Source organism: Microtus pennsylvanicus, chromosome X (genome assembly GCF_037038515.1).
Source record: "Microtus pennsylvanicus isolate mMicPen1 chromosome X, mMicPen1.hap1, whole genome shotgun sequence".
In the NCBI taxonomy this organism is placed as follows: domain Eukaryota; kingdom Metazoa; phylum Chordata; class Mammalia; order Rodentia; family Cricetidae; genus Microtus; species Microtus pennsylvanicus.
In genome coordinates this window covers 120,393,080-120,420,948 of record NC_134601.1, presented here as the reverse complement: position 1 = coordinate 120,420,948, position 27,869 = coordinate 120,393,080, and the positions used below count along the sequence as shown (strand labels likewise).

At 43.2% G+C, this 27,869-nt stretch overlaps 1 protein-coding gene across 1 annotated transcript; it reads right to left on the bottom strand.

The window, feature by feature from the left end:
* On the bottom strand, positions 1–27,869 carry Asb9 (ankyrin repeat and SOCS box containing 9). Its single transcript, XM_075957582.1, has 7 exons — positions 27,705–27,869; positions 19,617–19,696; positions 9,785–9,892; positions 8,627–8,777; positions 6,228–6,362; positions 4,284–4,475; positions 1–149 (listed from the first exon to the last, which is right to left on the bottom strand). The coding sequence occupies exons 1-7, from the start codon at positions 27,784–27,786 to the stop codon at positions 25–27; spliced, it is 873 nt and encodes a 290-aa protein (XP_075813697.1). The 5' UTR covers positions 27,787–27,869; the 3' UTR covers positions 1–24.

The following is a 27,869-nucleotide window of genomic DNA, read 5'->3' as shown; positions in this document are numbered from 1 at the left end:
TTTGTGGCTCCACTCTCCACGCAATTAAAGGTGTAAAAGGAAGCGCTTCAGGTCTTCCGGGAGGAGGAGTCCAGTAATCTTATGATGCTGCCGAACACCGAAGCATTTCCGGATTCTCAGGCGGCATAACTGCATCAAAGACAGGGGTCCTGGAGAAAGAGCATGGCACAAATCACGCAATAGCTTTGTTGACCTAGGACTGCCTTTAAAATCATGCAATATATAATATTCTTATACAGAAATAAATACTACACGCTTAAGGTCATGTTCCCTTGGGTGTGCTTGTTTGTTTTTAACTCTTTTAATTTTCCTGAGATTTTAATATAATTACATGAATTTCCCCTTCCTTTTCCTCCCTCCAAACATTTCTGCATACCTCTTCTTGCTCTCTTTCAAATTCATGGTCTCTTCCATCATTAATTATTATGTGCATACATGAAGGGGCATTTTGAGGCTATGTTCTCTCTTTTCCCATTTAACTGAAGTAAAATCTTGTTGGTATTTTAAGTTCTATTTTTTATTTTTAACTATATGATGTGTATAAATGATAGTATGCTCACATGAGGGTACCCTTGGAGGCCAGAAGAGGACATAGGATCACCCACAGTTGGAGTTACAGGCGGCTGGAAGCTGCCAGATGTGAGGGCTGGGAGCAGAACCCCACTCTTTGCAATAGCAGGAAGCACCCGGAACTGCTCAGCTATCTCCGCCCCTCACTGGATTTTAATTTATGACAGAGTGAAAGACGTTTAAAAATTACCTTCGCTAACAGATGCTTAAGGAAACTAACTTGAAGATTAAATGACTATATGAAACATTTAATCATAAAAATAAAATTTATGTTTTATGGTGCTGTTCTTTTACCTTAAAAAGTAAATCACTGTTCTAGCTGAAAGTATGATTATGATATAATTTTAGCAACTTAAAGATGTTCAAATATACTAGGCTCCCAATGAATCCTAAATTCATGTTATTAAGACGTGATTCCTTTTCCACTCTGTATTCTAAGCTATCCCGAAGCTTCAGCTCACGGGTGGAAACTGAAGTAACAGAAATGTGCACAGGAAACACCCAGGAGTTTACATCTTATGACGATCTCAACAGGCTGGGAAGGGGAAAAGAAAAGGGAAGGATTTCCTTCCTGGAGTCAGAAGCACAGCACAGCTCTTGACTCTGCCAATGGTTCCAAGGTTTAGAACCCTATTATAGTATAGAAGGGAAAGTATAATCACCCACCCTACCTCTGCTCCTTACACCAAATAAAAATGGAATTTTTCTGGTAATTTTTTTGATTTTTCCAGACGGCTTCTCTGGCTGTCCTGGAACTAGCGCTGTACACCAGGCTGGCCTCGAACTCACAAAGATCAGTCTATTTCTGCCTCCCAAGTGCTGGGATGAAAGGCATTCATCACCACCACAGGGATTTTTGGGTAATTCTTAAAAGAAAACTATATATACCCTTAACGCGATGAAACAGTAGCCTTCGATCCAAGATCCAATTTAGATTTGGCTGGAGCTGGGGAAGTTTAGATTACACGACGCTATGTCCCACCCCAAAGATACTGCTTCAATTATCATCGCTTTGCACCTGTGGGCGTAGATTTTGTTAAAGCCACGGGCCCTGGGCCATTCTATTGTGAAGTCAATCTTGAGACGACAGCTGAAATGATGCTGTGGTCCCTACTGTCCTGCAGCCTCACCACAAGCGACAAGTCAACTTAGTTGTGGGTTTCTCAGGTGATGGAAGACAAGACGTTCAAACAAACATTGTCAAAGAGATGTGTGTATGCTCTAGCTGGGGCCCTAAGAGCACTTTCCAGAAGGGACCAGTTGGATAGGGCACCTTCCAGATTATGCCCAAGGCACAGACCAACAACAAACTTCACAGCATATACTTAGGGAGAAATGGGAGTTAACGTAATTTCACTAAGGAGTGCTGGAGGATGTGACTAATACATGCTAGACACACTGTCAGGGCAACTGTGGGAAGCGCTCATGAAGTGCAATGAAGAAGATGGCTTCAGAGCAAGCTTGGTGGGCTGAGAGAGTCATTATACATTTTCAATCTATGCCATGAAAAAGTTTTAGGTACCAAGCACGGGGGGGGGGGGAGGATAATATTCTTAAAATCCTTTCCCTTCACTCCCAAAGAAAGGGAGATCCCCACCTTTTTTGTCTTCCATGCTGAGCCCAACTCAGCACAGTTAAATGTCAGCTAATAGTCCCCAGTCCCCACACTCTTGAAGGACAGCAATTTAAGTTGTCTCCCTGAGCCCAGAGCATCAGATAAGCTGAATCAGCAAGGACACCCAGACCCAGAAACTGATGTGTTACACCTGCAGATCTAACTTTTTGTGCTTGCCTGGGACCGTTTCTGGTGGGCTATCTGCCAGCTAAGAAGTAGTCTCACCAGAATCCCAAAAGTGACTCATGAAAGCAAAACAGAGGTGATTTTCTTCAGGGTAAAATTGGGTATGTGTCCTTAGGGTGGCACCTAAAGCTTCTCGTTGTGGTAAGCATGTGCTATCCCACCAAGCTCTACTCCTAAACCAGTAGAATCCTAGGCCTTACTGTCACCATGCCAAGTGTGAGATAAAATTAAGGATGGCACAGGTCTCTGTGATTACCTTTGCGGACTAGAGTAGAAAGAGAGCATCACGCTGAGAGTGGTGGCGCACACCTTCAATCCCAACAGGAAGGCAGAGGCAGCGAGATTTCTGTGAGTTAAAGGCTAGCCTGATGTACATAGCAAGTTCCAGGACAGCCAGGACTACAATAGAGATACCCTGTCTCCGTTTTTTTTTAAAAGGAAACCATAAGTGAATACAATCTGAAAATCTTATAAGGTTCTATGAAGAGGAAGGAGTTCTAATCACCCTACTATATGATTTCAGAGGACCCGAGGCACAGTTACAGCTACTCTGGGTGTCATATTCCCAATAAAAAATATTACAAATTATTTTACAACTATGTTAGTATAAAGATAAATATAATTCTAGTTAGGCTTGATTTGCCTTTCTTCTTGTTTTCACCAAAATTAAAACATTTCTGTGGGCCCTGGGGGACTGTTGGAGAAAGTGAGCCTGTATGTATACACAGAATCTTCTTAAAACAAGAAATCATCAAGCCGCAGACAGAAATGCCCAGTGACTATCCAACTGATTGACAGAAAGAGCTCTCTAGTAGGACTCTTTCTACCTACATCAGTCTTCCTTAGCTTGCCCTGAAAGGCTAACGAATGCAGGCAACTGCAAGCTGGACATTTGCCCTGAAGCAGTGGGAGGAGGGGGAAGTTCTTGGCCCACCTTACCATTCCACCCAGCTTTGGTCCTACTTCCCAGCCTGTGGTTAGAAAACAACCAGCTTATTTGACATCAGAGTCCTTGGGGTAGGGAGGCCAGCTTCAAAATCCCACAGTCCAAAACCAAAGCACAATCAAGCCTCTGGCAGGAATTAGGTCCTGAACTTCCTCCCAGGACAAGTAATGATGCAATCAGGTATCCTCCCAACCTGGAAGGGGTCTTTGCTCCCAGAAATGGCCCTTCTCCTGTGCCCACCACTGTTCAGTTATTTGCGTGAGCAGTGTGAGGCCTTATTTATGGAGGAGTGCGGTTAACTTGCAAGAGTAAATGTATCTTGACTGGCGTGACTCATTAAACAAATACCCTAAACTCTCGGTTCTCTGCATCTTAACCCCAGCAACCAATTATTCTGTGGTTTGGCTGCTCTACGGAGCAGTTAAGACATCTCGGGGGATCAGACAATGCCTAGAAGGTTTCCGCTGAATGTCTCTAAAGCAGTGGTTCTCAACCTGTGAGTCACAAGCCCTTTAGAGGGTCACCTAAGACCATCAGAAAACACAGATGTTTACACTCGGATTCAGAACAGTAGGAAAATTACAGTAACAAAGTGGCAACAAAAATAATTTCATGGTTGGGGGTCACCACAACATGAGGAACTGTGTTAAAGGGTCACAGCATTAGGAAGGTTGAGAGCCACTGATCTAAAGCATGCTTCGGTTCACTTAAATATCAAATACTTTGAAATAATAGCCGACCTCTTTAAAAACTGGCCTAACAACCTGACTCAAACATCAAACAACAGAAGGCTGTTTACTTCATAAACAATGCTATGCCCTGTGGGATTATTTCCGGTTTCCCATGCATGATGACAGCAGAGAGCAACCTTTTATTGGACTGGAAGTCTGAACTTCTGTCTCATGCTAAAGATCAAAGGAATATTAGGGGTTATGGCTTAGATTCGGGCAAAGAAAGGAGAGGCACCTTCTCTCTCCAAAAAGATCTCAGTCAGAGGACTCCCCGGAGGCACCAGCTCCAGGGGCCGCTTTCCTTCAGCATTCTTAGCTTGAGCAGTTGCTCCGAAGTCCATCAGCAGGTGCACCAGTTCCCCGTTTGACATCCTGGCAGCGACATGAAGAGGCGAATCCAAGCCTTTGCCTTGATCCACAGATGCTCCTAGACAGTCACAGGAACAAAAGAGGTCAAAGGGGAGCAGCGGCTAACCACCCACTTTCTCACACCATGGAGTCTCAAAGGCATTTAAAAGTGGAGAATCTGTGATGAACGTAATTCCGTGAGACTGGGAACTGATCCTTTTTCTATCATTTAATATAGTAAGGGGGAAACTGGGCAAAGGATATACAGCTCTCTTGGTAAAGGGGTTGCCATGCAAGTATGAGCATCTGTGCTCAATCAACAGCCCCAGAGAAAAGCCTGAGTGTGGTAGCACGTGCTCGTAATCCTACTGTGCTGATGGTGGCGACAGGCAGACACCTGGGGCCAGATGAGCCCTGTCCAGAGCTCCAGGTCCCAGCGAGAGCCCTGCTCTGAACATCAAACTGGATGCTCCTGAGGAAGAACGCCTTTGACCTCTGGCCTCCACATGTACACACACACACACACACACACACACACACACACACTTTTACACAAATATAATAAAAAGGAACCTATTATTTGACAATGTGACTGGAAGTCCAGTGTGGGCTGACTAACATATGGAGTCATATACCACAGAGTATTCTTCCTGGGCATGATGCGACCGAGAAAAATCCGGAGAGCATGAAATCTGCATATTCATTATATTAGACAGACCAAACATGAGGTGAGATGGGGAAACCCTGTATACATGACGAAGTAAGGTTCACACACTGAACAGGCAGCATTGCGTTTAGAGCCATGGGGACTTGAGACTCTATGAGCTGGATCACTAAGCACAACCAATTACGGAAGGTATTTTTTTTTCCTGAGGTGGAATAATGGGTCCTGTTACCACACAGGAAGGGTGGCAAATTCTCTTTAGGAGTCAGGTGAATTCCTGGGAATATGCCCACCCAACTCTACCTACCCTCTAAACAATTCCTTACCCCAGCTCAGACACTGCTTCTTACTGAGGTCTATGCAGGCCACACTTTCACCTGAGCTCATCTCCCTCCGCAAAAACCGGTGCCCACTCAACAAATGTTGAGTTGTTTTTAAACAATATTATTTTTTAATTTGTGATAGATGCCAAACATGGCCTTGTCCTGGATAAGAGTTTTAAATATCTCAAAGCTTAAACTCTACCTAAAAGTAGTAACAGGAAGGAGGGAGAATGGCAGAGAAAACTTGTGAATAGGAATGGCTAACAGTTAAGTGAAAAGAAGTAGCAAACTCAAGAGCGCTGGGGAAGAGCAAGACTCCTGGAATCCTAAAGGGGGAACAGAATTCAGATAATTAGAGAGTTGCAATAGTGTTCTCAGTTTTGAGAAGGGGACTCCCTTTTGGACAACTGAAGGGAGATATGGAATGCTAGTACATCTCTTCAAGAACAGGAAAATGTTTATGGCAGAGTAAATTCCTAATCAGAAAGAAATGTAGAAGACAGTCCCAAATAGGAAGCGTCAGCTAAAAGCTGGCAGTTTTGCAAGCTGTGCAAAGCTGAACGTATGACTGTCCAGCCAGAAAGAGGCAGAGGAAAGGGAGGACCAGCTAGTGATAAATGAGGACCAACCACCCTGGAAGAAGGTATGGGTGGTATCACCATCATCATCATCTTCTTCTTCATTGCCATGCTAGTTAGAAGTGAGAGAACTGAAGTGTGAACCATCGGGACAGTGTGGTCTCGCTCAAGCCCCTTGCCACAGTCTTCCCTCTAGTATGACAGAAGGATCTTTAAGATTCACTTAATTTACTTTTCATTTGCATGCCTTATTTTTTTTGTCTTACCTGACTCCAGAAGCTTCTTGGCACAGTCTACCTGCTGATTTTTACAAGCCACATAGAGAGGAGTGCCCAGGTGGCTGATGTTATAGTCAATATTGGCCCCAAAAGATGCAAGGGACTCGATGCATTTCACATGGCCTACAGCCCAAAAAGAAGAAAGGGATTATGGTACAAATTCCCTAAACAACAATCCCAGTTTTTTTTGTGTGTTTAAATGTATCCCCAACATATCCAGCAAACAAAAGCCATATTCTTTTACTCAGAATGGAGAATGATTTCAAACACTGGCATCGGAGTAAATATCTGTTCCAAAGTCCCTTACACCAGCTCCGCCTCTGGACATCCACGCCACACCACGAAGAAGGGAATAAGGTTTTGGCCTTGGTTCCCAAAAACCAAAGGAGGGTCATCCGAAGAGCAGGCTCCAACCATCCACATCTGCAACTGTGGTTAGAATGGCACCTGCAGCCATTCCCCTTTGCTAGTTGTTTGTGTGCTTAAAAGAGTCATGGAGAGACGGGGATAAAGATAGCCCCAAAGGAAGACATAGGATGCATACAGCACAGGGAAGGAAGCTTACAGCTTGCAAAGGCTGAAGGACTAGGGCCACAGTGAGCAGAGGCAAATCTTAGACACTGCCAAATCCCATGGGAGCAAAGCCCAGTCTGACAAACAAAGTTTGGTCAAACAGATTCACTCTTGCCTTGACCCAGAATGTCATACTTTAAACTTTGTCTCTCTGTGGTCTCATGTTGAGCCATTTTAGTTGTATGTATCCGGTAAATATGTTGAGTTGGTAGGGCTCTTCATAAAGAAATGGCAATGCTTTTTCCCCGATAATCTCAACATGGGTTGGGTGAAGCCATCTGGAAAGTCACTGGGTAAACAGGAAGTCCTCCAGCAAAGTATAGGTGTGCCAGTGACGATAAACACTAGAGAAAAGTAAAACTTCAAATCTTACATTATAAAAAGATTTGCTCCCTTGTGACAACTGTCAATGTAACAGAATCTAGAATCAGTTTGAAGGTAAGCCTCCAGGCACACTAGTGAGGAATTATCTGATTGAAGTTGGCATCTGGGAATTTCTATGAGGGGTTATCTTGATTGTTGTTAATTAGTATGTGGGCCTCATCTTCATTGTGGGCAGGACCATTCCCTGGGCAGGAGAAATCAAGCTAAGCAGCAGCATGTGTGCATCCATCATTCTCTGCTTCCTGGTTGTAAATGTCATGTGACCAGCTGCTTCAGGCTCCTGTTGCCTTGAAATCCCCAGCACAATAGGCTGTACTTAGAAGTGGGAGCTAAAATCAACCCTTTGTCCTTTAAGTCGCTTTCATCAGAGGTCCGAGTATTTTATCACGGCAACAGGGGAAAAAAAAATCTAAGATCATCCCTGAACTGACTGAAAATATGGTTCGCTTGTCAAACTTAGATGACCCTAAACCACTATTAACACCCTAAAACAGAAAAATGAAAGTTTGTTTTTACAACGCACACAACAAATGCTGGTAAGGAGCCCTTATCCACTGCAGGTCAGAATGTAAACCAGTACACCCACAATGGAAAGCATTATGGAGGTCCCCCAGAAAAACTGCAGTGAAATTACCATACAACACAGCTAGACCAACACTCCTGGGTATATACTAAAGGAACCTGAGCCAATGTACCACAGGGATATCTGCAAACCCAGGCTTATCATAATATGGTTCACAGTAGTCGAGATATGGAATCATCCCAGATCTCCATTAACAGCTGAATGGGCAAAGAAAATATGATACATGCACAGCACGGTTTTATTCTGCCATAAAGAAGACTGAGATTATATTGTTCACAAGAAAAGGAATGTAATCAGAGAGCATCTTGTTAAGCAAAATAAGTCGAACCCAGAAAGGCAAATACAAAACACACATTCATTCATATGTGAAACTTAGATTATATATGCATGTGCACACACACACACACACCATAAAAGTAGAAGGGGGACTACTTAGAAGAGGAAGAAGGGCAGGAGAGGGAAATGGGGTTGAATATGACAGAGGTACATGATAGCCTCAAATGAAAATGTTAGTGTGATACCTATTGATTCATACAAATAAATAGGAACTTTAAAAAAAAAAACCTTGATTTCTATGGGGTCAAGTATTCCACAAAGATCCATAGTCTACTATGTACCATCCCTTGTTATGAAAGTATAGCTCTGAAAGAGTGATTCTCAAACTTAACTGTGCACCAGAACCCCCTGAAGGGATTTGGATTAAATGGGGCTGGAGCAGAGCCCAAGAGTCTGCCTTCACAGTCCCGTCATACTGACGCTCCTCCTACCAGGTGACTTTGGAAACGTCCCTCTTCTTTCCCATTTCAGTAGGACTGGGTAAAAACCTCCCAATTCCCCATGAATTTACCTCTCTTTGCAGCCTCGTGGATGGGAGAGGCCAGATCACTCTCAGGATGGGGAGCGGCTCCATGCTTTAGAAGCAAATCCACGCAGTCCTGGCTGCCACTGATGCAGGCATTAAACAAGGGAGTTCGCCAGTCTATAGCCATGCCATTCACCTGTGGAGAAAACCCAGCTACAGGATGAAGACAGTGACTGATGTGGACCACACACACGTTAACCCTCCCACTTTCAAAGCATTTTTTTAAACTTCTCTGAGCCTTAAAGTCCACCTTTTTATGTAAAATGAGGACCACCAAATTGTCATTAAAAAAACCAAAGTATAAGATATAAGGCAGTAATGATGCTATTGAAGATTCGATCTCCTCCCTGCCCTCCTTGGGTTCATGAACTTTGAAATTAGTTGTGATGATCCATAGCATGGCTTACAAATTAATGTGTCCATTTTAGACATCTATCCTAGACAGTAGCCAGAATAATCTGAAATTGACTTTTTAAAAAACCTGGGTTTTTTTTCATTTAAAAGGTTGATTCTTGTGCAAATATGCTTAACATATGCCAAGATTTTGTTCAACTCATCCATTAATGAGAGAATTGGTAAGATGGTAGGGTCGGATCAATGAGAATTTATATAGCCAGTCAAGATGCTACTTAAATATGTTTGCAAATAGATACAACACTGGTTAGCAAGATCATAAAGTTGTATATTTTGGAGCTATTTTTCTAATGTTAGAAATTTCACCGAAATTTACAAACTAGCATCCGTGTCATGATGTTGCAGCTACAAACAAGCCCAAATACACACAGACCCTTCTAATCATATAATCTGATGTAGCTATTAAATGAAGATATTGTGGGGGGGGGAACTGAATTCACTGACACACCCTCTTTCCAAAGAAGGCCAAGGCTTAGAGGACATGCAGGAGATGGCCATGGTGTTTTATCACAGCAACAGAAAAGGAACTAATAGAGCTTTCTAGCTAAAAATTAAACAGTCCACCTCCAGGTAAAGTACATGTACTTGATGGGCATAATACTCTTGAAAAGGTTCACTCCTCACATTTTAAATCAGACTAGTCAAAGTACTGGAAATTACTGAGAGCGATGGAAATAGCCAGCCTTCATTTTTGACACTGCTTGTTTCTATTATTTAAGCTTCACCTACCTGAGCTCCATGACTTATTAAAACGCTTGCGCAAGACAGATGACCTCTCAGGCATGCTTCATGGAGTGGAGACACGTGATCGGCTGTGATGATGTTCACGGGCCAGCCCTAGAAGAAGAGAAATGGCTTCAAAAGGGGGGAGAAGGCAACAGTACCCTCAGGTTGGTTTTCAGCTACATAATTCCAGTGCTATGTGAATTCTCTGAAAAGTTAAATCATATGGGCAGGCAAAAATAAAAAAAAAAAAAGTCTACTAAAGTCGTCACCGTCGTGTAAAAATAAAAAGACAAGAAAAGTGGCCCCTTCCACAGTGCAAATGAGAGCCTAATATAAGACAGCCACAAAGGAAATGACTTTGCCAGGAACTACTGAGGTCAGCAACTCAGCAATTTCACTGTTACAGACACTCAAGAAACAGATACCTAGGAGTCTGGGGATGTGGCTCACCTGGTAGACTGTTTGCCAATCTGCTTGATTTAACAGTGGGCTTCACCAAGTACTTACTGAGAAGGACAAGTATGACAGGAGAGTGAGGGAAAGCATAGTGAGCCTCTGTTTTCCTGGCTTGTGTGAGTGAGTGTGTGTGTGTGTGTGTGTGTGTGTGTGTGTGTGTGTGTGTGTGTGTGTGTGTGTGTGTGCATTGCCTGGGAAGCCCTCCAGTGAGTCTTGTCTCCTAGTAGTAATGGCCTGTGTACTCGGCTCTCCTTTAATGCAGTATTCTCTGATGCCTCCTCTTGCTCCTCCTTCTCCAGTCTTCCTCATCCTCCCCTTCTTCTTCTCCTCTCCTCCTCCTAGGTTCTTCTGCTGTTCTTCCCTTACTCTTTCTTCTGTAGTCTTCCCTTTCCCTCTCCGGTCCTCTCTTCTCTCACATCTGCTTCTCCCCCTCAACTGTTCTTCTCCTACTTTTCCTCCTCCCTTCCACTAAGCCACTACTCTACCACTGAGATGCATTCATACCAAGATTTGCTTCTAATTAAGATAATATATAAAGGTTGTTTCCAAGAGTAAACAACTCTTATTTGGCTTGCTCTCTTTAGTTGGCATCTTCTGGGCTTATTCTGGTGAAGTCCTTGATAAGAAAATGAGGGTGGCCCCCACCCAACAACCAGTCAGAAAGTGAGATCCTCAGGAGGAGTTGGATCTTGTCAGCTGCTGTCTCAGTAAGCCTGGGTACAGATATTTCGTTAGTCAAGTCTTACGAGTAGACTTTCTTTCGAGAGTCCTGGCCCCATCAAAATGTCTAAATTCCTGACAAAGTCCATAACAAAGACACTTGTTTGTTGCTTCATGTTGCTAACTTTTGAGCATTTTTTTTACACAGCAAGTGGTGTGGGCCAAATGATACAGGGCCAAGCACCAGATGAACCCTAGTAGATACAAAGTCCCAAAGCAAAGATCCAATTGCATTCCCACACTCAGCCCTAGGTCTGGAAATGCAAAAAATGTCTAAAAGTTTAGCCTCAGGATCCATCATGCTCTGGGGAAATGCGTAGTCCAGGAGATAGATCCTGAGCTCAGTGCAAGCAGGACATGAAAAGCGGTCCATCCAGGAGCAGTTCCAGAGCCCCAGCCCTACCCCAATCTTAGAACATGTTGTCCTGGAGACACAGATACAATAAAAGTACGTTTTAATTTACATATGCTTAGGGTTGTTTTTAATTGTGTGTGTGTGTGTGAGATGTGTGTAGGTGTACAGGTATGATGTAGACACGCATGCGTGTTCAGGTGCATGTGTCCTACTTTATGACAATCCTCCGTATGCCCTAGAGACAGCATCACTCACTAAACCTGGAGTTTGATTGGCAGTCACAGAGTGGCAGCAAGCCTTCTGTCCCTTCCCTCCCTAACCCCTACAGTGTTGAGGTTGCAGGTTAATGTGACCAACCAAGCTTTTCACGTGGGTCCTCATATTTGTGTAGCAAATGCTCTTATCCACTGAGCTATCTCCCTAGCCCTTATGCATGGCTAATTTAATCAATGACTCAAATATGTATTATAACTTTTCTTCCTGGAATAGTCTAAATTTGCCTTAAAAGGTTCCAATAAATGGCCTTACTCTCCATTAGTCCTGACACATATTTTTCGACTTCTGTGGACATTTATTAGTGGGTCAGCAACTAATCATCTTGTGCCTTTGGCTTTTACCTTCTCATTGGCAGGGTCACACAATTTGAGATATCAAATCACTCGGTGCTCACGCCCCAGTTCAGAGGGGCTCAGATCCAGAGCCTGGGAAAGGGCTCAATATGTCTGTAAATGAGAGGCTCCAATGCCATTGACAGTCTTTCTCAATGCCCACTCTGCTCTTTATAAGGAAGGAAGATACTGCGTTTCCTTTTCTCCAGAACCTCAGATTCCATCTGTACACCCTGACACTGCAAAACACGGCTCCCGATGTCTGACACCAGGAGAACTTAGTTGACTGATCATATCCCTTTCCCAAGCATCACCATGGACTTTACAACATGACACTCATTATTTTACTATTGCCATTATTAATTATTTGTTCATTTTAGTGAAAGCACCACCCCAAATCTTCTTGTTTCGTTTAAATTTTCATTATCAATGTTCTCCTATTTGTCTAATCTACACCATTCACCCTGCAGCACGTAGGAAAATTCATGATGAAACTGTTAACTGCAAATTTAGGCCTGGTGGCATAGGCATGCACTCCCAGCTGCTTAGGATCAAAATGTCAAATCCTGCCTGGCCTACCGAGCAAAGTTCAAAGGCTAGCACCAGCCGAGTTAAAAACAAACAAACAACAACAAAAAAAAAGACCCTAAGTCAGAAAAGAAAAAAAAAAAGCTGGTAGCATAGCTCAGTAGTACATTAACTACCAAGTATATGTAAGGCCCTAGGTTCAATTTCCAGTAACACACACACACACACACACACACACACACACACATACACACACACACGGCTGCTTTTTTACCTAACAGAGGATGAAATAAAAGACAATTGTCCTTTTAATGAAATTTTTAGTCATTTTGTATTATTAAAAGTAGCCCTCTAGCTCTTTCAAAGCCAACACTTGGGAACTTGTATATAAACCCAGGGAAACCCAAGGCAACGCGGAAATGAGTCCCAGTGTGAAACCTTTTAACCATCCATTATAAAGTTGCGTCACAGAAAAGTTCCTTTAGGTCTCCTTCTTAACCTTTAGGATCTTATTTAGAGTTCATCAAGCCACAGCTGTGCCTTCAATGATCTTAGGATTTGTCTGACTAATTGACAAACCTGAATTGTGTAAGATCAGGGTGTAATTTTTAGTCCCCAGGGAGCTCTGCCTGCGCAAACACATACTGACCGGACAGCTTCTTTGTAATGGTTCTCTTAAGAGTTGCCACCTTCTTTCAGCTCATGGCCACACACCTTTTTTGGTAGGCCACTTGGGTAGTACAGGATTGAGGACTGGTGACTGAGCCAATATAGAGCTCATTCCCCAGTAACACTCTGTTACAACACAAAGTGTCATGTGTCCACCTAGCTGGAGCCAACCACAAAGACCTTTAGGCTCGTCAGCTTTTCTGTCCCTGGTTCCTACTTCCTTCTGTACTCTCATCAGAAAGGAGGCTGGTGATGACCTGGCTTCCTCACATTCACACCCGTCCTGCTTCACCAAGAATATCTCAGCCATTTGACATGGCACTCCTACGGCCCCCTTATCCCCACCCCTAAAGCCTATCTGCACCTTCTACAATCTTCCTTCCCCTTGATCTTTTCTCTGAGGAAGGAACATATAGACTTGCCCTGACAGCCCTTAGAATTATGGGGTCCCTCCTCCACCCATAAAGCCTCATGTCATCTACCTTCTTACATTCTCCCATTCCCAGTTCTCTCTTCAGACATACTTTTGCGCCCTACACTTTCATATCCTTGAGTCCCAAAGCCTCTGTCCAGCCATCATTCAGGGTCCTCCTTGCTTTCACTATCCCCCACCCCAACAAAAATTACCTATGCACTCGGTTTTGCCTTCTATCAGACATTCCTCTCTACTATGCGATCCTGCCCAAACTTCTCTTAATGATCTTAGAATGGAAGATAAAATCCACTAGAGGGTGAAAAGCTTTCATTGGAGATGGGGGAGAAGATAGGAAACAACATGGGACAAGATCAACCAAAACAAAGATTGTACGCAAGTGTCATAAGTAAACCAGGATTGTATATAAATGCCCTAAGTAAACTTGCCTCTTTGTGTGCTCCATCAAAAATAAAATAAAAATAAGTAAAGCTCACCAGTAGCTTCTTTGTCAAACCCAATATGCAATACTCAGTCTTCCACGTTCTTCCACCTCTGATTTTGCTGTTTATTCATTGTGACCTCCAGAAACCTTTCCTCTGGCTTCTAACATACTGTTCTACCTGATTTCCATCTTCAGACCATGGTTTTTCTCTTTAACTGACTCTGTCCTTTCCTCTGTACCTCTCCCAGCATGGGCATTTTCTCAAAGTTTCTTCTCAAATGTTTTGGATTTTTTTGTACATTCTTTTCTATGCTGCTTACATGTAATTGCATGCAAACGCACGCATACACATCCATGCTCTTAATCATCCCTGGTGCATCTTCAAATTCTATGCCAAGACATAATCACCTAGGGACCCAACTAGCAATATAAAGTCAGCCTGTTCCAATCTAAGAAAAAAACATCCTTGCCACTCCCATTTCTCTCAGTGGCATGAAGAGCTTACTTGATCTCTACAATTGAGAGCTCAGGAAGTAGGTTGGCAGTTCCTCCCAAGGTCAAACACAAGTACCAGGACCTAACAAGCAGCCAATTACCTATCCCTAAGGTGCAACATTGATGTGGGAGGGTCTTCTTTCTATGTTTTGCTTTCATTGGTTAAATAAAGAGACTGCCTTGGCCTTATGATAGGACAACAGCTTAGATAGGTGGAGTAGACCAAACAGAATGCAGGGAGAAAGAAAGCAGAGTCAGGCAGACACCATGTCTCTCCTCTCCAAGACTGATGCTGGTTAGACTCATGCCAGTAAGCCACAGTCAAGTGGCAATACAGATAATTACAAATGGGTTAGATCAATATGTGAGAGTTATCCAATAAGAGGTTAGAACTAATGGGCCAGGCAGCGTTTAAATGAATATAGTTTCCATGTAATTATTTCGGGTAAAGCTAGCTGGGAGCCGGAGAGCGGGAAGCAGCCCGCTCCTCCTGTTTACAACACAACATGTTCCTATGTAAAATGGCTACAACTGCACCTGCCTTCTAAAGTTATTAAGACTGGAAAATGGTGGCTGCAAAAGTTTAGCACTCAGTAATTGCCAGGCCAACACTATCTGGGATCTTCTCTTCCTTCTCACTTAGCCTTCAGGCAGTTGGCAGTTTCTAAATGCAAGTAAGTTTGCTTCTGTCCTGATCTTTAATTAGCCTTTTAAAGATCCCAGTGGGCATCTGTGCAGGCTAATTTTGAATCAACTTGAAAACAGCTAGAGTCACGTCAGAAGGAAACCTCAGCTGGAAAAAAAAAAAAGTGCCCACCAGATCAGCCTGGAGACAAGCCTGTATTGCTTGACTGATGATTGATATGGAAGGCCCAGTTCACTGTAGGTAGGCCTTGCCACCCCTAGGCAGGTGGTCCTGAGTGCTCTAAAAAAAAAGGTAGGCTGAGTAAGCCATGAGTAGAAGCCAGTAAGCAACCCTCCTCCATGGCCTATGCGTTAGTTCCTGCCTCCTGATTCCTGCCCTGATGTCCCTCACTGATAAGCTGTTGGCCTGGAAGTATAAATTGAGACAAACCATTTACTCCCTGGGCTGCTTTTGGTCATGGTGGTTTTTTTCCCAGCAAGAGAAACCCTCAAAAGGCAAGAAGGGCTAACAGTTTTCCTCAAGTTTCTGAAGGATAAAAATCTACTCTTCCCTACTTGCTTATGGTGAGAATTAACTGAGATGTTTCTTGGTTTTGACTACAGAGAGGAATCATGGAGGAAGCCTTCAAAAGGTCCTGGTATCCAAGCTACACCCAAGTGATGGCAACATAATGAAAGGAGGCTGAGTTCAGCTACCATGTTGTTTGTTTGGTTCATTGTTGTAAGACGCAGGACTGAACCTAGACCCTGTCATTTGTTAGGCAAGTGCTCTATCACTGGAGCTATACCCAAATCCCTTTTTGTCTTTTGTTTTTGTCTTCTGTTTCCATTCTCATGTTTTGTGTGTGTTATGTGCGTGTGTGTATGAATGTTTGTATTTGTGTGAGTGTGTAAGTATGGCTACATGTGCGTGTGGGCACATTTTCCTGTATAGAAGAAAGGTCAGCCGGGCGGTGGTGGCGCACGCCTTTAATCCCAGCACTCGGGAGGCAGAGACGGGCGGATCTCTGTGAGTTCAAGACCAGCCTGGTCTACAAGAGCTAGTTCCAGGACAGGAACCAAAAGCTACGGAGAAATCCTTTCTCGAAAAATCCAAAATATAAAAATAAAAAAGAAGAAAGGTTAATGTCTGGAATTGTCCTTCCTCCTTATTCATTGGTGGGGGCTCTATCAGTCAAACCCAGAGCTTGAAGGCATGACTAGTTTTGCCAGCCAGTTTGTTCCCGGGGTCTCTTGTCTCTGCTTCAGAGGCTGGAATTGCAAGTGGGCCACATCCCCACATGCATTATATGGGTTTGGGGATCCATTCCCTAGTCCATACACTTGAGATGCAAGCACTTAAACCACTGAGCTATCCCCCACCCCACATCCAGCCATTTTAAACATGTGAGATAGGATCTGAGTTGCACAGACTGGGCTTGAACACACTGTAAATTAGGATGGCCTTGAACTTGTAGTCCTCTTGCCTCAGCTCCAGAGTATCTGGGATTACAGGCTTTCATTAGCAGGTCCATTGACGGGTCCATAATTTTAAAGACCCCCACCAAGCAGCACCCTATGGGAATTCTAACACAAAATCTGGAGGGAACACCACCAAATTAAGTTCTCTGTTATATCTCTGGCAGCTTAACTGCTTTCTGCTGACCTAACGAACCAGCATTGTCGGGTTTTAACGCTTTTTTTTGTTGAACTATAACAGATCTATTAAACAGCTCACAAACCCTAAGTGTTATCAGTAAATCACCAAAAAAAAAATACACCTGCGTCATCTGCATACAGGTAAAGAAAGAAAACATCTGTATGCCATCCAGATTACTCCCACCTCTGGTACCCAAAGGGATTGCTGAGCTGATATCTAACACTGGACAATCACTTTTCTCTCGTGTGTTTAACATTTCATTAACTGACCCAGGAAGTATGTATTCTGTGTTAGTCAATGTGTTGGTCAGATTCATCTATATACTTTCATTGCTGTATTACATCATAGTTGACAAAATATGTTCTTCCTTTGATTTGATTCACCCAATTCAATGTTAACAGATGTGGCATAAACCAGGATTGGAAGCATTCCATCCTTGAATGATTTAACTTGTCCTGCTATGCAACAGCCTTTTGCCAAGAAGAGAAAAATCCCTTGGGTAGCCAGAGGTCAAAGAAAGATGTGTGTGCCACAGCTTCGAGCTGAGCCTGGCCAAGTCAAGGTTCTGTCAACTAACTCAAACACTAGCAAGAAGTCATGGTTATTGTATCCTACCACTCTATTGGGATAAGTGTTTATTCCAGAGTTTTGAGGTGGACATTGAGGTGGGTATTAGAGGTTTCATTTTATAAAGGCTGTGACTGATGTCCAAACATGACAACTCAACTGCCTTCATAGAATTTAGATAAAGGCATGGCTCTAAGTTAATGGTCAGTAAATATACAAATACCAAATGTAAAAAAGCACCTTTCCTGTTAACAAGTGACACATATGGCTGGAGAGGTGGCTCACGAGAGGAGAGCACTTTCTGCTCTTCCAGAGGACCCAGGTTCAATTCCCAGTACCCACCTGGTGGCTCACAATTGTCTATCACACTAGTTCCAGAGGACACAGTACCTTCTTTTGTCTTCCTGTGGCACTGTGCACACATGGTACACAAGAATACATGCAGGCAAATCACCCATACACATCAAATAAAAATAAAACAGACAAAACCCAGATAAAACAAGTGATAAATAAACACATCAATGACGACTTTTCATATTATCTTATTAGCATAAATATTTCATTTTACTGAAATGTTAAATGTTAGCCTAACATCTTTTAGCTAGAGCTATGTGTTAGAATCTATTTATAAAAGGCTGCTGCTTCCAAAACTGTCTTAATACAGTAGCTTATGGTAATATAAATTTTATGTTAGAAATAAAATACTTATGGGCAAATTTCTTATTTTAGATAGGTCCATCAAATTGAGGTGTTTTCTGAATTCACTTTTATTTTAACTGCCTTTACGTGTCCTGAAATTAATAGCATTATCATCCATAGCTATCCCAGAGATTTTCAGAGAATCATAATTACTAAGATCTTGTCACCCTGCTCAGAATCATGGCGGTTTCAAAATCACAACTAAAACTTTAACAAATCAATCTAAAAGTCCCTATGTTATTACATCACACATTTGTTTCAATATTTTGATAGGTTTCCCCTGGTTTATATTTCATGTATTTGAAACTTTTCTTTGATAGTGTGTCCATAGATTTTGCTGGCTTTCAAAAGAGCAAACTATATTATCCTGGGCAAGATCAGAATCTCCTGGGTTCCATCCCTAGTTCTACACACACACACACACACACACACACACACACACACACAGAGAGAGAGAGAGAGAGAGAGAGAGAGAGAAGAGAGCACTCACAATCATACAGTAACATTTTAGCGAATAGAACCTTTTGAACAAAGACTTTGTTAGAATGTAAACTGCTTTTTAAAGTGTCTGTGCAAAAGATTCTAATAATTTAAAGCCAACAAAAATCAGTAAGTATAGGCCAATTGCACCTAAGGAGAAGAAAACTAAAATCAAACTGTCGAGAGCCACAAGCAACTGGATATTTGACCAAACTGAAAATATCACTGAATATCACCTATATAAAAGGACATTTTCCAAGCATTTATTTTACACTAGGAGTTTTTAAGTCTTGTGCTGCTGACATTTAGAGCTGCCTCATTTTTGACATGAGGGCTGTCCTATGCACTGCAGGACACTCAACGCCTTCCTTGCCTCCTACCCACTAGATGCATTAGCACCACCCTAGTATGATGGCCAATCATGGCTCTAGAAATTATCCCCCTGAGAGACGGAGCTGCCGCAGCTGAAAATCCACACTTTGCAGGGTGAATTTGCTCATGCGTTACAAGTCTCTGTGTGTGTTTCTGTAGGAGCACATATGCATGTGCTGTGTCCACATGGAGGCTAGAGGAAGAAAACTAGCTATCTTTCACTTTTGCTCACCACCTCTTCTTTTCATACAGGGTCACTTCTTGAACCCAGCCTTCATCAACCGCCGAGACAGCAAATCCAAGGATCTGCTCGTCTCTGTGCTCTGAGTGCTGTTATAGTGCCACTGTGCCCAGATTAATATTTGCTGGGTTTTTTTTTTTTTTGTGTGTGGGGGGGTTCCAGATATTCCTACTTAGGTCTTCATGTTTGTACAATGGGCACTTTACCGACTGAACCATCTCCCCCTGATAAATGTAAGAACACGGTTGGTTTAGAAAACGGAAAGGAACATAAAGTACCACTTTCTGGTAAGTCATCGAACAACTATTTAGCTCGCTCCCCACTGTGTGCTTAGATTTTCACAAAACACTGACGTTGTGACAGCCTACAAAGAAAAAAAAGCCCCATTTTGCTGATTTTGCTTGAGGAAAGGTCTGTCTTGCCATCACTCTGTGACTTCTCTTTTCTCAGTCTGATATAGCAATGGGAGATACTTGACACTGTTAGTATTATTTTTAGAGCTACCTGGCTGATAAGGCTCCTCAGGGTCAGCAGGTGGCCATGGATGGCAGCATCGTGCAGAGGTGACCAATCAGACACGACATCTGCGTGGAAAGAGAGGAATGAGTTACATCACGCTCACGTGCTTAGATCAGCACCCAAACTAAGGACTGAAAACACATGTTGAGTGAAGTAAGCCGAACACCAAAAACCAGTCCAACACGATCTAGCTCCTATGCAGGAAATGAAGAGGAGACCGGTGGTCACCAGAGGCTGGGGGAGTGGATGAGAGAAGAGATAAAGAAGATTAATTAGTGGATACTAAATCACTCTTTGAGCGAGGAAGAGAACACTATGGTCCACTGCTCCTCCCTAGGGTGATTTTAAATAGCATCTGCCTGATACAATCATCAAAGAGCTACAAAACTGTTGATATTTTTAGCATTAAGAAACAACCAGTGCTTGAAGAGACAGCTATCTATAACATGGTTTCAACATGGATCAAGCCATTACCCAGTACCTCACAAATGCATACAATTTTTGGTTTTATACATCGTTCCAAAACAACTCTGATTTAAATTACTATTTTAAAGAGGCAAGCTGCAATGCCAGGTAAATGACTGAACTTCCATTTTCATACTGGCTTCAAAGGCGAAGGATTCATTTAGTGATGCGAGAGGTTTGCTAATTACCAGCATTAGAGAGTTCAGCTGTGGTTGCCAGTCTCCCTTCCTGCGTGAAAACACAAACTTTGGCAGCTCAGCAAAGAGTAGCATGCACGAATAGTAGCAATCATATAATTACCTACACCATTGGGCTTGGAATCCAGTCTAAGGAACACTGTATCTATTTGTAGGGTACCGTCTGTCCCAGTATTAAGCACAAATCAGAATTCAGCCTAACCTTGAAACTGTGGCATCATTTGCGCCCCCCCCCCAACCAATGTCCTAATGAGATTAAAAGAACCGTAAATTCTGACCCAGTTGACCTCTTCTGAACAGTAGCCCCCTAAACAAACTCTGACGCTCACTTTAATTCTGGGTAAAGACAGAAATATACTTACCCATGGCTCAATACGTATTAGCTACTATTATTATCTTGTCGTGACACTAAACAGTGCCTTGATTACACCCCGTAAGCACTGCATTTAAAACGGCAAATGTGGTCTACTATCATTCAAGAGGACTACAAATTTTCAGGAAAGATGCCCGTAAACCCTATCCAGCACATTAAGCTTTCCTCTGCCCTTGTAATTAAGTATAGATATAATTGAATGCGACATAGACCAGATTTGTTTCTCCTCTCAAGCTGCATCTGATTTCCTGAACAACCAGATGCAGGAAGCTACAATGGGGGGAGGTTTGCCCGAGTCGGCATCGGCTCCAAGCTCTGCCTTGCTTTGATGAGCACACGGCACGCAGGCAAGGTGCGACTGTCTAATGCTCCTTGCTCCTTGCATGGGCACTTAAGGGCTATTAAAGGCTAAGAGAGCCTGAGAGCGTGGGGAATTGCTAATGCCCAGCAGACTGAAAGACCACGAAGAGGAAGATGAGAACACTTTGTACCTAACGCGCGCGCGTTAGCTGAGGGCTGCCTGCCACCTGGAGCCATCAGTGCCCTGGCAAATCTGTCCCAGGGAGCAAATTACCATCCTTGCAGATGGACTCATTAAGCATTTAGTACATGAAAGGACGCCGTGTGGGCCGCCTACACGCAGCCCAGCCAGTGCTTTCGTACTGGGGTCACTAAGGTCTGGAGACAAAACACCTTAAGGGAAATGGCTTTTTCCTAGCTTCGAAATCTTGAACTAGGTACCTAGCCTCACAGCATCTGCAGAGGTTCCTAATTCTCTCAGGAAAAGCACCACTGCTTCTAGGGAGTTTTAATTTCAGATTATACAATCGGAAAGGTTGGATGCTGAGTTAGAATAAAAATGCAGATAATCCCATCCTTTGGATGCTGATCATGGAGGACACCATTCACAGAACATCCTCCGCGAGAAAAGACAAATCTCAAGGATGGTTTTGAAAATTAGTTTTAGTGCATGTGCAACTGGACACCAATGGCTGAGTGTGACATGATTAGCTTGTTTTTTTTCTTCCAAGCACTCAGCTGCTAAGAAATACAGCTGTCAAAACCCTCTGCATTTTTAATGCTGTCTAAGATTATTATATTTGACAGCCTAAACAGTCCAGGAAGGTCATTTAGGGCCTAAATTACATCTCTGCCCAGATGTCATTAAAGTGTTGCAACTATATTATTAGCTGAAGGCCCAAAACTGGGTCTCGGTTCCTACTTAGTCATCAAAGAAACATTATGCCTCTTTGTTATAGCAAATACAGAATGATGCTCCTCCCCCAAGACCCCAACCAAGTCTAATGGATGCTTTGAAATCATGCACAATTCAGTATTGAGGGAGCAGAGACAGCCTGCATCTTTTAGAAGTATAAAATATGGTTTGAGAACACACCACAAGGCTGATACATGTGAACATCTGTATAGCTAGTGAACATCTTCATTGAGCTACAACTCACATATGACCTGCCCATTGGAAGTATATATAGCCCAATGCTTTTAATTATAAATACAGGAGTCTGCAACCAGCACCACAATTGATCTCGGGCCATTTTCATTACCTTGTGAAGAAGCCTCACGGCCATTAACATTCGCTAGATATCTGCACCTGCCCCAACTCCTGACAACCATTGATCTGTTTCTTGTCTTCAAGGATTTGCCTATTCTAGACAGTTCTTCTAAGTGAAACTGTATGTTATGTGGTTCTTTGGAACTGATGCCTTTAATTCAGCATGCTCTAGCTGCATCCACCCTGTAGCATGTACTAGCACTTCCTGCCATCGTTAGTCAAAGAACCATTGTTAGAGATAGACTACATTTTATCGACTCATTCACCAGGTGAAGCAAATTTGTGTTGTTTCCACCTTGGAGTTAGTAATAATGTTGTTATAAACATCCCTGTCCATATTTGGGATAGATGTATGTTTTCAATTATTTGTATCTACTCCCCCCCCAAAAAATGAGACTTCTGTTTAGCCTCTTGAGAGTACTCTCCAAAATAGCTGTCTCACGATCTATTTCCATCAACAATAGACAGGGGTTACCCTTCTAACCCCAAAGCCATTTTGATATAACATTTGTTAAGCTCGTGCTCCTGCCCAGAAGAAAAACATAGGTCTAAGCTTAGCCTAAACCTTTCTTAAGTGCATACAAGGCCTCTACCCTTAGCATATCTCAAAATAGCAGAGTATGTAAAAACCTAAATATTGATACCGGTAAGAGTAACACATTAACACTTTTCTAGCATTGACACAGCACAGACTACACATGCAAGGGGGAGGAAGGGAGAGATGGAAGGAGCAGATGAGGGAGAGAAAGCGAGGACAAATCAAACACCATAATGTTGCAGGATAGAAATAGTCCATACACCCTCTGCTCTATAAAACACGGGAAGGAAAGTTGAGTTTTGTTCCATGTGACAGCCAACTCAGGAAAGACCTAGAACACCCTTCTCCAAGAGTTTCCAGGGCACATGTCTGAAGTAAGCAATGAGCTACAGGCTCAATCTATGGCCAACAAAATCCTAAGGCAACATCTCCCACTTCCTGATAAGTGCCAGCTAGAACGAAGAGAACAAGCAAAGAGGGGACTATGTTCCTTTCAGACCAAGGATGGTGCTCATGGGAGGAGACTATCCATGAGATAACAGGGAGACTCAAGGCCACAATACCTTTTTTTTTTTTTTTTGGTTTTTCGAGACAGGGTTTCTCTGTGGTTTTGGAGCCTGTCCTGGAACTAGCTCTTGTAGACCAGGCTGGTCTCGACACAATACCTTTTTTACATCAACTCCACCACAGTCTTTGAAATTTGAGAGTCATTTTATGCAACAGATTGTACACACTCTTGGCATATTGAATACTCATTAAGAGCATTTGTTCAACTATTGTCTATATCTGGTTTTACAGCCAAAAACAAAATGGATGCCAAACGAGGTCACTGATAACAGCATGGATCCAGCATTGTGATTTATGAGTGAACAACGCAGGAAACACTCAAGACAAAACTACTCCATGAGTCCTCCAATTAGTGGCATTAAACTTACCCGAGAAAAGGAGAGCCTGTGGCACATTAGGAAGGTTGTCGTTTCACTTTTATTGCGCTTTCTGGAACAATTTCTAAGATTTCCATTATTTCAGGAGAGATTTAAAGTGCACTAATAGCTGCATTCTGAAAAGAGCTATTAAGGAAGCTCAAAGAACTCTAGTAAACGCGGGGCAGTAGCATAAATCCGTCCACGTTGGGAAACATTTTGCAAGGTCAAAAGTGGGAGGAGGGAGTTGCTCTAAAGAGACTGGAGTATCTGAGACGTGGCAGAGGCAGATTTGGTGGCATGAGCCGATACTACAACACTGGAGAAGAATCTTGATGAGGAGAGGGTGGAGCGAACATGAGACCTGCTGGGCAAGATGGTCATACCTATTCCATCTATTATCCACCCCCTTTTCCTCTTCCCTTCTTCCCCCTCTCTGGACCCTCCTCCCTCCTGATTTCCACAATTTCACACTATCATCTCTTCTGTTTTCACAGAGAAGACACCTTCAGAGCATCCTCTGCCAAGTCGCCACAATATCTTAAAGTAACCAACCCATCCCCAGATGAAACCTACTTTCTTTCTATGTGTATTCTTGCCTGCTTTCTGCTTAAATGTGAAAATTCTCTTCTAATAGGATGGGTTTAATCTTGTAAAAAAAAAAGCATTACCTATAGATGTATGAGCTTCCTACCCCACAAACAAATGAAAACCAACTTTGCCAGAGAGACGGCTCAGCAAGTAGAGATACTTGCCACCAAGCCCAACGGCCTGAGTTCAATCCCCGGGCTCCACATGGTGGAAGGAGAGAACCTATGCCCACAAATTGTCCTCGGGACCTCCACAGGCACACACTCACACACATACAAAAGGAATAAGTGTAAAAAAAATGTTGCTTTAAACTTAACTAATAGATGGATGATAGATGGAGTTAGGGAGGTTAATTTACCCTTCAATGTACTCTGTGAAGTGTCTACAAGCAATGTGAGTTAGTTTCCTAAAATTCTGTTCCAAACTACATCAAACTAGGTGGCTTAAGACAATTGGAATGTATTCTCTTGCTGTTGTCAAGGCTGGGAGTCTAAAGGAAGCCTGACAGCTTCAGCAAGGACATGCCCTTTCCAAGTCTCAGGAAGGAATCCCTCCTATCCTCCTCTAGCTCCTGATACTGGACGTCCATCCTTGGCTTCCCTTGGTTCGTAGATGCCTTGTTTTAATCTCTCCTCTGCCTCCTATCATTCTCTCTGAATGCTCCCTCTCCTTTTCTTATTGAAACACCAGTCTTCAGGATTTAAGGATCCAAGCCACGCCAGTGAGGCTTCGTTTTTAGTGATGATACCTGCAGCCACTCAGTTTATCAATAGCAGTCTCTTCTTGAAGTGCAAAGACAAGTTAGGATTTCAAAGTATCTTTGGGGAGGTACAACTCAGTTCCTAACAAAGTACTTTCAGGGAAGGAATGGTATTCTTTCCCTGTCCCTGGGACAGCAAATTCAAGCATTAAATAAATCTCTGGATGAAATGGCTCTCCATCTTCCCATCCTTTTCTCCCTTCCTTGAGAGAAAGGCACAGAGAAAAGAATGAACCATACCCAGTCCTAGGCTTCCCTCTGGTGTGTCCTTGAGCCAGAGGGTACCTTCAACTGAGCTGAGTGTCTTGGAGCCAACTCTGGAAACAACATTCTGAATGTTCCTCATTCCACACTTCACTAAGGTCAAGGCCTCAGAAGTGTAAACAAAATGTAACAAGTTACTGCTGAGGGTTTTTTTTTAACCCCTGGTGCAAAAAGAGCAAAAAAAAAATGTCTATTTGGGAAGAGGAAAAAACCTGGGAGGGCTGCATGGGTGCAATGGTTCTGTTGGGTGTGGAAGGTGGGGGGGAGTTTGTCATTCTGGATCAGAGACGGAGGAGGTAAGCAAGCAGGTATGGCCAAGTGTCCGAGCATCTTGTGATTCTTGTGTCTTTGAAAGCTGCTAACCCTTTAGGCTACATGGAATAGTAGTATCAGAAATCCGGTTCTGCTTTTCTGTTGAACTTAATGGTTTCACATTCTTGATGCCCCCAGGTGCCAGTTCTTGGCCACTGGAAAAATTCTCCTTATCCTGGGTTTCAGCCACAAGCCCTCTGCAGAACATTCTGAGGCTTCTCGCATTCAACCTGCATTCATTTCCATCCTTAGCCCCATAACACCAGGCTATGTGGATTGATTCCTTTATGTCCAAAATAGAACTCTGGTGAGCCAGAAAGACTGTCAACTTATTAAAAAGCTTTCCACATAAGAATGACCTCTGACCTTCACGCATATATACATGCATATGCACGCACACCCATATGTACACACAGGAACATGGACATATAACATAGTTAGAGGGAGAGAACTCTGCATCCTTTGTCACCCCACTCCAAAGGCAGCACCCTTTCAAACTTCCCCCTTATCTAGCCAAAATGTATACTCCAGGTTCAATGAGAAACAGACCCTGTCTCAAAAGAACAAGATAGAGAGCAGTAGAGAAATATAGCCAATGTTGGCCTGTGTCCGCCACCATCACACGCAGGTATATAGTGCATGCACTCACTTTCATGTTCACACACACACGCACACACGCTCGTGCGCGCGCGCACACACACACTTCATCATCCAGTTCCACCTCTCCAAATTAATTCTCACAAAATTGACTCCAAGGTACTCTCCGTCCTAGCTGGAAGAGCCTGCAGCATATCCTCCAGGAGAAAGTGGCTAGTTCTTCTCCCCACATACAAACAAAACAAATCTAAAAGCAGAAACCTCTGCTGTGGAGCGACTGTTCAGAATGCTCCTGAATTCCCGTTTCCAACAACGAGGGGATTCGTGCTTTAAAAATAGTCATCAAACCCTTTTTTTTTTTTGACAGTGAGTCTTAATGCCACTCGACCTCCCCACTACTCCTAATGTGTGCTCTATGCATTCTAATAAATTCAGCTCTGTCTTTGTGTATGGACGCTCTGCTCACCCCTGAGGACTGGCAGAGTTTGCAAGGAAAATTGGAAAGAAAAGAAGAATGTGCAGGCCTGCCTCCTCAATCAGAGATGGAAGGCATTTTGTGCTGTCTGCCTTCTATCGTTTTCCCATTTTCCCTTTACATACCGGGGCAGAAAGACATTATTAAGTCCTAGAGGACTTTAGAACCCCTGTTTGTTGTCCTTCTAGCAGACAAGTGTTACAGGCAGCCTACCAGTGAACTGAACGGAATACTGTCTCCTTGAACGCTTAGGCCCAGGATTGTTTCATCTTGAACCTGCTGAGTGCTAACAGGAGAGTGACAGCGAGTGACTGTATGAGACTCTCCACCAGCCAGCGTGCAGCGTTGTCACCCAGCAGGTGCATTTCACACCTGTGGGAAACCCTCCAGTATTTTCTAAGACTCCTTTCTAATGTCAATCCATCAGCCAGCATTCTTGACAAGCCTAGCCTCACCAAATATGAAATGTCTAGGAGAACTTTTAACAAAAAGAAATGTTTTAGTAATTTAAGTGTTCCTATAGGACCCAATAATGGTGATGCACACATATATGCATGCACGCGCGCGCGCACACACACACACACACACCTGTAATCTCAGCACTTCAGAGGCTGAGGCAAGAGGAGAATGTGTTTAAGGCCAACCTGGACCACACAGGAGACCCAAACCCTGCTGTTTATAAGTAACTCTTCAACCTCCTATTTAATAAGTAATACATCTGACCCACAAAAGAATGATTCCTTGCAGCAAAACTTTTCACCACTAGAAAATGCTCCTAGATAATTAAAATTTGTTTCACCTTTATGACTCTACAGATAAAGGTAGATTTTTAAATAACCACATTAGGGATGCAGACTAGCAAGCTAGGGATGGATGTCTGTCTAGTAGCAAGCTGCCCTGCGGATATCCCACAGAAAGACCCACTCACTGACACAGTCCAGCTCTCTTCTCTCTCCTGATGTTAGCCGCCCACCCCAGCACTCTGAGTTCACGGCTTCTATGACTCACCCCCCATCAGAGGATTTGAAAGGAATCTGAGGTGAGGAGAGCCTCCTGGCTTGTCACTCCTGCCCCCTTGTTCACCATCCATGGGACTCTCGTAGACCAGCAAACTACGTTCCACTTCAGTTGCTCAGGAAAACCCGCATGACATGCTCCTGGTGTCCCTGGGAA

Excerpts from the sequence above, each read along its gene's own strand:
- Asb9 (XM_075957582.1), bottom strand. The coding sequence starts at position 27,786 with ATGGATGGTGAACAAGGGGGCAGGAGTGACAAGCCAGGAGGCTCTCCT. Across the intron at positions 9,893-19,616 it reads TGAGGAGCCTTATCAGCCAG|GGCTGGCCCGTGAACATCAT; the intron begins GTAGCTCTAAAA and ends CTCTTCTTCTAG. Across the intron at positions 4,476-6,227 it reads CAAGAAGCTTCTGGAGTCAG|GAGCATCTGTGGATCAAGGC; the intron begins GTAAGACAAAAA and ends GTGACTGTCTAG.